Below are 11,132 nucleotides of genomic sequence, written 5' to 3'. Positions count from 1 at the left end.
ATTCTTAAGTGGCTTGACTAGCTGAGTAGTTGCCACTGGTCATACTTACTTTTGAAAGGTGATGTTCAGATGAAAATCCCAAGCCATAGACTGTATTCGCCCTGCTGTCTGCCCACTGGCCAAACTTCTGGGATGTTTTAGTAAATGTCATGTTGGGGGTGATGGTGCTATTTATTATTGCCTGGAAAAAAGTAATAGTTGTAAAAAATGGGGCTCGTGGGTTTTATTTTTTTTAAAGACTACTCAGAACTGGAAATGCCTATATTGTAGTCAAGCATTTGTGTACACTGAGTGAGACACACACTGAGAACTAGGAAACTGGAAACTAGGAAACTAATCCAATCACAGCTAAACCTGCAGTAGTATATTTTCACATATATTCTGCAAAGGGAGGAAGAGCTGGGAGGTGGCACCAATTTGCAATTTCAAGCAGTCATTTGTTAGTCAGCAACTCTGAAAAAAAGTCCTTTAAAACAGCTCCACAGAAGAACTTGCAAAGCCCATTTTTGTGTTGCGAGTGTATTTCTTTGTCTCCTAAGGCAATGACTCTCAAGTCTCACTCTAAGCTCCACCGCTGCATTCTCCCCAGCCCTGTTGCATATCAGACTCTCACTGAAAAACACACAATAAAACAAGGAGCACAGTTTCTTTCTCAGTTTCTGTGCTACAATAATCTGTTTCCTTTACACACATACAAGCAAGCCTAACAATGACAGGATCATACATCAGCTATAGAACAGCTACTCTTGGAATAATTTTTCTTTTCTAGTTCTTTTTATCTATGGGATGGAAGATGTACATCCTCCAACATGTAACTTCTGCTAAGGAAAACACAAAATACAACTATTAGATGGTATGCTGGTTCCCCTAAAAGCAACTGAAGTTTCACCAAGGATTTTAACAGTATTTCCTTCATATTAAAGTTTGCCTAACATACTTTTAATTCTGCAATGTGGAATCATCCAGTTGACTTACAGTATGACAGGATGAAGTCTTAAGAGTGATACAAATGGGTTCCATTTACCTGGAAAACTGATGGTTAGTACAGCTTACAACCAGCCAACATGAACAAGAAAGACTAGCCACAAACCCAAATATAAGTGCATTGGAAGTGAAATGCAGGCAGGCTTTCTCATCTGTCTGGTGCTACTAAGACTGTTGGCCATGTTTGTTAAATAATTCACAGGCCTTTTCATAGTGCTTTGTAACACACAAGTGAAAAAGAACATCCTTAAAACTCCCCAGAAAACAGCACACACTATGAGCAGAACAATTCTGCAAGAATCTTTCTTACATGCCAGTTACTGTGCACCAAAGGTTACTGTCAGCATATGCCCTACTGCAGTTGTCTCACAGTGCCAAGCTGGCAATCATTTGAACAGATGTGCACATGGTTCCTACTTCCACGAAACCCTAATCCCTGCCTTACCCCAGGCAGGTTAAAGCCAGTGATTACTGAAGAACCCTAAAGCAGCAATAAAATCCACACAGTCCAAACTGTCTTCTCTGTTATAAATAATACAATCTTTCTTTTATCCTTTGACTAGTAGGCACTGTACAGATGTCAAGAGAATAACATTATTTTCTCAGGATGTTGACAGAGAGAAACTTCAACATCAGAGAGACTAAGTACTGCTCTCCCAAGCCCAAGATCTTCTAGATGTCAAAATCAGTCTATACTACTTGTGTGATATGGCTTTTGCTGAGATTAGAGTACCACTGGAGCACAGCTATCATCAACTTAAATTTTTTCTGAAATCTGCAGGGAAAGCCTGCAAATGTAAATCTGAGGGGCCAGCTAAGCCCACAAACAGCTCCCATGTGCATATGGTGATTCTCAGGTGAAGTGGTAGAGAAGAGTATTGCAAGAAAGTTCAGAGGAACACAATGGATTGCAAATTGTAGAAAGACAAACAAAGATACTGCAGCAAAGGTGAATTTAACAAAACTGGTATCTTCTTGGCAGCTCCACTACACTCACATTAATTTAGACAGTAAATCTTGATGTAGCTGAGGATATCAAACAGGCAGCTCTCCCTGATAACCTCTGCCTCAAAATGCATATTTTGGCTACCATTATGAACAAATCCTGGATAATTTTGAAAATCTGAAAGCTTACTTTTGAACAACAAGCCTCAGCGGGTTAAAGATGGGATTTGCTGTGTGACCAGAGGGTGGAGAAACATCTCCAGCATTAATTGTCAAAAAAACATCCCTCAGATTTTCATACAAGGGAAGCTGATCAGTGAAGTCACTGGTAAATGAAACATTTTTCTCCTTTCTTTAGGCATAAGGCTCAGAGCCCAAAAAACGCCAGCAGGGCTGCAGTTGCACCATCTCCTCCAACTGACCTTGAAGAAAACAGCTGTCTGCCACATAGGACAGAAGAGGTTATAGGAGACAGGGAGGTGGACTTGTCGGACAGGAGGTGCTCTGCAGCTCTTTTGCACTTGTACGCTTCTTTTCTTGCGCACTGTTAGTGCTTGGAAACCCATTTTTGAAACAACCAGGTGGCAACCCAGAACAAAGCTGTGAGAGCTCACTTAATGCTCAGTCTCACTTGCTGTGGAAGCTGTCAACAGTAACATGTTTGAAATTAAATATCCTGGGGACTGTGTAGAAAAGATTTTTTCTCCCAACTTGAGATCTAGCCATGCTGTCCAGCTTGCTTAAGCCCAGGTCCATCCACTGCTTGATGAACTGGAACTTGCATCACAGATTTGAGAGTGTGAACCGTATGTCAGGGGCACAACTTCCTCAAGTCAGAAGATGACTCCAAGGACAGGGACGTAAAGACCTCCAAGCAAAAAGCAGGTTTAAAGCCTGCAGGGCTGCCATTTCCTGCAGTGACAGCAGCATAGCTGGTTTCACATTAACCCAGTGAAAACCCTGGGAGAAATCACCCAGTTTTCCGCTCAGACTGCTCACTGCTTCAGCTGACCACGTAGCTGCATGCAGAAGGAAGAATCAGAACAGGCTGCCTGGACCAGAACGGGTTATCTGTTTTGACAGCAGTCTGCACTTAGGATGGGTTACATTGACTATCAAATTGTTTCCTTGCAATGCAGAAAGACAGGAAGAAAACATTTTTTAAAAGAATGGTATTGAGAAAGAGTTGCAGCAATTCTTCCCTTTATTTTCCAGCAGAGAAAAATAAGGAGGCTCCACTTCAGAAGACAGTATTAGTCCAAAGACAGCAAGTGTCTCACTGGAAAGACTACATTCAGATCCCAGTGATTGAAAAAAAACAAAGAGCCCTTTCATTCTATTTACCAATTTCACAAGGAAATCAAGGCTTTCAATCTCCTCTGAATGTATGCTACATCTCTCACATGCTATATTATGCTTTTAATAGTGCAATGCCAGAGCATCCTACAGATACAGTCAGTGTTAGCTACTTCTGGAATGAACTACATACTAATCCTTCACATCTTGAGCTTAAAAACAGGTAAAGATTTATTTTTTAAATTAGAATTTGCAATTAAGCCTGTGTTGTCCATTCAAACAGGTACTGCTTTACCTGCTCCCCTGTACTCCAGATTCCACTGTGGAGTTTCCAGTATAACATTTGTCAAATATTTCATCAACTTTTAAGAACGTTGTTTGCATAAATGAACAAGAATATCTTAAAAACAGAACAGAGTCAATCTGACAGGCAGACATTTAGCTTTTGAAGAAAAACTGATTTAGTTATCTTCAGACTTTTTTGGAATTATAAAATAGCTTTCATGTTTTCCTTTCATATTGGTTTAGCTGTGAGAAAATAGGGCATGTGTCTGAGCTGCTCACTTTACTGACTGCAAACCTATTAGCTGCAAGATATGCAGTAGTGGTCACATATGATTTTGTTTTGTGCTAAAATTGAAGGCAGTAATTATTAAGACAGTATTTTTTAACTTCTTCAAAGGAAGATCACTGATGACTTGTGCTTACAGGCCTTACTTAAAATCTTTATTGAGCATTAAACAGATTATCACTTTTAAGTGAGACAGTCATTAAAATGTAAAGATCATCTACTGCAGTAACACTGATAGGAGACCTGACTGAGTAATAACATATACAAGGCTCATGGAACCTGCAGATTGGAAAACAAATCTTTTTCAGAGTCTTCTCTTGGTTTAGATGAACACAAGATTCTGTTTTCCTATCTTGCATCTGTGAAAAAATTACCACAGAGTTAACTAACACAGCAGGAACCACACTACTTACCTCCTTCCTTTTCTCAGAGATGCCCAGAGACTGAAAGGAAAAGACAGTGGGACTCTGGGAATAATACTAATGTATGCCTGCAGTGCTGTTGGAGAAATAATGGAGGCTTCATTCTATCACCTAGGAGAAAGAAGCACTAAAGCACTTTTTTCCAAGAAACTTTGCAATGACTATATAATTAACAAGAACTGAAAGCCTTAGCAACAACTGCTCAATGTTGTCATGCCATACTGCATAAGTAATCTTATTTTTCAGGCTTTCTCTTGATTCTGAGAGTGGTAGGAGGAAAAGGTTGCATAAAAGACTCAAGAGGTCACAGAAACTAGCTGCAAGTTGTATCAGATTACTTTCATCAGAATTGCCCTGCCATGGGCAACAGAGCTCCAAATATTGCTGTAAAACAATACACTGAACACCATATGGCCCTGGAACACTTTCTGGAGTCAAGCTAGAGGGACATGCACCATTCCTTGTGCAAGGTATTTCAAGAGGAGACTGTAGCTTCAGGAAACACTACACAGAAGACATTTCAAGTACACAGAAGTTGCTCCTGTAGGACCTGTCTTGGCTGGGTCTGGCACAAATAAGGAGAAAAACCTCTCTCTCAAAATACACCAAAAACCCCCAAGGACAAATTCAAGTGGGAATCTGCAATGTATAACAGGTGAGTGAAGATGATGTCTTTAAAATGTCATTTTGTTATCAAGAAGAAAGATTTAATGACTTTTAGACAATAAGTACAGCAGTTAGATTTTATCCAGGAATCCTACTGAAACCCACTGAGCTAAAGAGAGGGAAAGGTGTGGACAGAAAAAGGGTTATCACTCAAATCTAAAGTATATCTCTCTCAAACACTCCTTACTGCAGTCTAAGTGAATATACATGTGAGTTTCCATCACTTACTGCTCAGCACCTGAGCACGTCCTTCTCTTCACCACACAAACCCAAAAGGGGCTGCAAACCCCACCAGCACCCAGGTATCCAGTAGAACCTGGTTGGAACTATTCCCCCTGAGGGAGGGGCATGACAGCTTCAAAACCAGTAGGGTCTGACAAGTGTTTTTGGCCACTGGCAGTGTGCATTGCAGGTAGCGCTCCTGACTCCCAGCTGTATGCCATACAGCAGAGACACTGCCTGGATGCACTCCAAACTTAAGAATGCTTCATGTTTACATTTAGGCCTTTGTGTGTACCACAGTGTGTACATGCAGACATTAAAAAAGATGGGGTTTTAAGTAAAAAAAAAGAACTCTCTGGGAATTATGCTGCAAACCTCCTTACAATTCTTCCACAGGTCCCTCTGCTATTCATGTGTGTATGTTTCAAGGCAGTGCTATGAATGCCTAAAACAATGGGTCTTTCTTAATCATGACTGGGATCCTACATCTTAGTCATGCAAGACTTGGATAGAAACATTATTAGGGTTGCAGCACTCACAGAGTAAATTAAAGTGATAAACTGCATTATCAATATTTCTCGCCAATATGTATTTAAGCAAATGTAAAGGAAAAGCTGCAGTAGACAAAAGAACAAATAAACAGATGAACAACTACTTGACAATTTAATTCAGCAGGCACTTGGCAGGGGCTGCAGCTTTGGATGAAGAAAGAGGAACCCCAGTGGACACCAGAACAAGGATTTTGTAAACTCTCCAGATCAGTTAAAGAACTACATTTTATCACTGCTAGTCTTGATACAGCATCTAGTTCCAACCCAAATACTTTATTCATAGACAGTGGCTCAAAAGTTATTTGAATTATTTGACAGAACTCAAAGAATCACTTGAAGGAGGACTGGGAAGGGAGACTTAAACTTGGTAAAATTCTGGTAGGCTCTGATACCAGAGTCTCGATCACTTAAAGTAGAGACCTTTTCTATTTCTATGTACTTCTTTATGACAGAAATTCTCCTTCCTCATTTGAAATAGCAATACTCTGGATATTTTTTTAAAAATGAAGGGTAATATTGGTCAATAAATAGTCACAAAATCTCTGTGAACACTGCTATGCTCTAACAAGTATTTCAGTTCCAACCATCACAAACTGATGCATTTCCAGAAGGTGCAAATGAAAGTCCCTGGCAAGCCTCACAACTTTTGATTACACTCTGCATATCTGCCCTTACTGCAGAGTTTTCTGATACACAGTTTGTAAAGTTACTGTTATTACACCTACTTGGGGTAGGACCTTAGAAACTATTTTCTGCACATCAAATTAATTTCTTGGACAAGGCTTCTTACAACATCAGCTCAGCACATTTTTAATTAAAAGAGAGAAGAAAAAAAAATCACAAAAAAAACAAACCAAAAACCCCCAAAACCAAACCAACTGAGTTTTGATACAAGCTTACCATGCAGAGCTGCATTAGGCAGGCTTTATTAGGAGGGAATCCTCACATTCTCTACAGCAAAAATTGGAATATTACATAACACAGGATTTACTAAGTGATTATGGTCACTGAACAGATGTCCTTCATAATGCTGGAGCCAATTATATTGATAAACGACTGAATGCAGAGATGAAAACATGTTATTGTAACCCTGTTTGTACTTTTTGTAGGAGTTTTTGTATTTTTAGCCTGTTCACAACATTAACCAAGCAACAGGTGATCACTTCAGCAACAGATTTACAGAAGTAAACATGACCTCACGGAAAACAGCATTTTGGAATAAACACAGCACGTAATGAGGCAATGCTACCACTGTCACACAACATCACGTCACTAACCTGTTAGTCAGATGGTAACACAAACATCTCAGAAAAAAACATGAAGGACACATCAGAGTAGAAAACAAATACAGAAACGTTTGAAGCAATCAGATTTTCTGAAATAAAATTTACCTTTGAGCCATCCAAACTGATTATCCTGTAGACATTTCTTGTGCTGTCATAGAAGTAGGACACAGTAACAGCATGCTTGCTGGTGGGAACCCAGTTCTTCTTAGTGTTTGGGTCAATCTGGAAGACATGAGCTCGGGTGCTGAAGATGGGTTGTTCCCTGAAGGATAGAGAGTAGAAGCCATGAATCTACTATGTGCATACTATCATTACACACAAGTTATCTGCCAGCTGTGCCCATTGGGATGTACACAAGTTACTTTGCATCATAAACCTTGTCTGAGAACCTCTCTGTGTGTTGCTGCCATTGGGCAGGTAAAGGCATTAATATGCATATGCAAGCAAAATGCAAGTCCTCTAGGGCAAAAATCACCACACTGCTGAAGAGTCAGATAAACAGAGACATCTACAATGTAGGTTCAGTCCTACCTCATCATCTCTCCAGCCCTTGCTGCCCATCTAGCCCTTCAAATGAAATGGCATTAATACATGTGCAACTTTTCTAATTACACTTCACACTGCAGCATGTGCATGACTTCAAGCCCACTTCTTCTCCAATCAATTTTAGGCCATAATCTGGAACTGAACTGGCTGATTCAATGCAATTACTCTAAAACTAACATTAATTAAGGCCAGGAACATGTGTTGTGAAAACCTCATCTTTGGAGCTTTACCAGGGGATCAATGCAGTGCTAGTTCTCCATACAAATGTCACTGTATCCTCAGCACCAACTCATCTTTTCCTTCTAAATCACCAAGATACAAGACGCTGTGTAAGCTGTTCTCTCTCTAAATCTCTTGCGCACAAAGGTTATGCAAAGGTGACTGACTTTTATAGACCTTTTAACAGAATCTTTGCATCAATTCTTTCCACTCTTTTGAGTATCTACAATTACTTCTTGAATCAAACTTTAGTTCTTGACTTCAATATTACATATATTTTTCATTTATCTCCCCATTAAGCATATGCAAACATAAAGTTATGCATATTACCATAATGGAACTAGTTCTTTAACTCTGGAAACTTAAAGAGCCCATAAAAAAACTAAACCTCTTAGAAGCCTCACAGTTATGTTGATGAAGACTGACATTGAAAGGAAAATATAAAGGCTCTGACCACATTACCTAAGGACCAAAGAATAACTGAATCCAAATAGTAGATCTATGGTTAATGAACACACATTTGACCAGCATTGATATTCAGTTCAGTCACAGAACAGTGTATCACATAATTGGGACTTCCAACAAAGCACAGGCGAGAATTTTAATATGTAAAAGGTAGGCAAAGAATCTATGACTAAAGCAAGTGGGAGTTTCAATAAAAGGTAACTGTTCAGTCCTGAACTGCTGCTCTCCTGCACTATCAGCACGAAGATCTTCCATAGCCCTAACTAAATACCCTCAAATTGTTTGAGGAGGTGGGCGGCATGTCCCCGCTGGCTGATCAGCAGTGCAGCTCAAGACCAATCAGAGCACCTTGCAGGGTCTGGCACAGACACTGCAGTTAGGTATGGAACAGCACAAACAAAGCTTACTGACACTTCTTTAATCATTTCTGGTAACACTAGAGTTACAGTCTTTTCTTTCCATGTTTTAACTGCAGCTTTACTGAACGACAAGCTGTCTACACTCTGTGGAAAAAGCACAGCTCTCTTTGTTAAACTAGTTGGATAAATCATGGTTTTGCCAGATTACCGAGGTAATTAGGACTTTTTTTTTCTGACAAAGATGCTAAACTTCAGATGGTTCTAGAATGAGACCAATGTTTTGACACTTGATGATGAACATTTATGAAGTTTACTTCCGCAAACTGATGGAAGTTATGCACTTTATGTCTACAGGAATAAATGTGCTATAGAATCACTCACTGATGCAACACTGAAGTCCTTCAAAGCTGCTGTATCATTAGGTCATATGTCCACTTCTATAGTAACATAGTATAGAGCTACTTAAATTTTAGATTTCCTGATAGATCTATAAAAATTATAAAACATACAAAAATATTTGTAACTTCAGCCAACTGATCTTTACACAAAAGATCTGTTGTGCCATTATCCACAGAGTACACGATGTTCTCCCAGTCTGGAAGTTTCAATCAATTCAACTACAATAATATCAGTTATAGGAGTATTAGTATTAGTTAAATAGGTGGTTTCCTCTCTGCCTCGCTAAGTGTTCAAACAATTAATGTGTTTTAAAAGATGTGTCATATATATTTTTATAGATAAAAATAAGCCTACTATTTTTGCCTATATAGAGCTGAGAAAGGCAAAGCTGCTTTAAATAAGAAAAACCAATCCTGTAAAAAAAGAAAACCCTATCACTTTCTTACTCTTCCCTCTCTTCTCCTCCTCTTTCAGCTTTCTCTTCTCATTCTTTCATTACCAGAAAGTATTTAGTATTCATTAAAGACACTAATAGGAACTAAGACAAGGACTCCCCACTAATTACAAAGAGAAGTAATTCATTTTTCCAGAAACATCCTGATGCTGAACAAAAAGAAGAGAAACTAACAAGAATGCCATAGTAACACAGTTTGACTATTAGAAATGTCCGCTCAGGCATGGCAAAAACATTAAAGTTAATATTCTGCTGTTCTTAATTGGCTTACACTGCAACATTACAATGGACAAACACAGACTAACAAGAAGTAAGTGCCAAGTTGTCCTGGACTTGCAGCTATGTAAGGACTAAAGGATGAGAAGTATCAACTTAGCTGGCAAAGTCATAGAATCATAGAATCAACCGGCTTGGAAGAGACCTCAGTGATCATCGTGTCCAACCCTACTGTCGTTACATACCATTTTTCTTCGTAATCAATACAGAAATTCATTCATTGATACATGATCAATCCTAAGATAGGCTTAGGAGATAAACCTGTGTCCTAACAGTTCAATGAACAGTTTCCAACCTCTCTTTGACATCTCATTCTGACATCTTAACACAGCCTTTACACACAAAAGGAATAAGCATATCCAGTGTGATGGAGTGTTCCTACTCAGCTCAACTTTGATAGCTCCTAAGTTCTACCAAGTAGTGAGAAGGCCATGAGAATGAACATTTACGTCAATCATTTCAGCAATTTCTATTTCCCCAATATGGATCTTAAAAACTCTAGAGCATTATCCAGACTTACTGACTTTGGTGCACATGGAGTTCACATACAAGACTGTTTACAAAACAGGCCCCACAAAATGTGCCTTGGATATTCTTTTCTTGTTGCAAGCAGAGCAAGATTTCACCCATCAGATTTCAGTCTAAGAGGAAAATTATGCTCTATGCATCCAAAACCAGGACAACATGCCTGTGCTCAGAACTGGAGTGCAAACACGCTCCAGGTTCCCTATACACAGTGGAAACTGGACAAAACATGTGCTGTCCTTAGCCCATTACAGCCATGGGCACAGCAGACCCTGCCACATGGCGGACTTCATGTTCAGCACACACCCTCTGTCAGTCCTAAGGGGTGCAAACCCTCACTGTAGGCATTATGTGTGTTTTTGCACGTGGTAACTTTGCACACAATGAATTCTGAGCCTCTATAACAGCTGTCATCCAAGGTAGTTTCTCCCCAGATCAGACAACATGAATACTGCACACGATTTCTTAGGCATTTGCTGATAATCCTCAGATTTAGGACAGGACAAAAACCTTTTTGCTTATTCAAAATGTCAGCATATTAAGCCTACAGCTTTCTCCCATGTCCTGCTAGAGTCCTAAAAAACACTGTCCCTAGCTTGTTTCTGAAGCTGTAGCAAACTTTTGTTAACTTTTAGCAGCTTGAGGACAGATCCCTGAAAAGAAATGAGTAGAGTGATTAAAAGGGCAGCTCTAGTCAGAACTAATTCATAAAATACAGAATCCGAGCATGGTCAGTGTTGTTTAAGGGTCTGAGTCAACAAGCTCTGCCAATGCAGCTCAAAGCAACAGAAAACCACATAGTTTTCCATATTCCTAGAAGTGCTCTGAAGTCTGATCAAAAGTGTGTGTGATAGTTGGGGGGAAGTATTGCATAATGGTATTAAAACTGTTCTGAAATAAAACCTTTTCCTGGACAGTCTGACAACTGTCACCTTGACATAAAATG

At 39.4% G+C, this 11,132-nt stretch overlaps 1 protein-coding gene across 1 annotated transcript in view; it reads right to left on the bottom strand.

Annotated features, from left to right (window-relative positions):
• LOC103804335 (homer protein homolog 1) overlaps positions 1-7,205 on the bottom strand; it is a gene marked incomplete at its 5' end in the record, with an annotated part of 19,169 nt that extends 11,964 nt beyond the window's left edge. Inside the window, 2 exons of the mRNA XM_009076944.1 lie at positions 50-181; positions 7,049-7,205. Coding sequence (XP_009075192.1) covers positions 50-181; positions 7,049-7,205 — 289 coding nt within the window. The remainder of the gene's footprint in view (positions 1-49; positions 182-7,048) is intronic.
• Between the last annotated feature and the right edge of the window lie 3,927 nt (positions 7,206-11,132).

The sequence above is a fragment of the Acanthisitta chloris genome, unplaced genomic scaffold, assembly GCF_000695815.1.
Source record: "Acanthisitta chloris isolate BGI_N310 unplaced genomic scaffold, ASM69581v1 scaffold6196, whole genome shotgun sequence".
Classification (NCBI taxonomy): domain Eukaryota; kingdom Metazoa; phylum Chordata; class Aves; order Passeriformes; family Acanthisittidae; genus Acanthisitta; species Acanthisitta chloris.
This window is presented reverse-complemented; position numbering and strand designations above follow the sequence as displayed.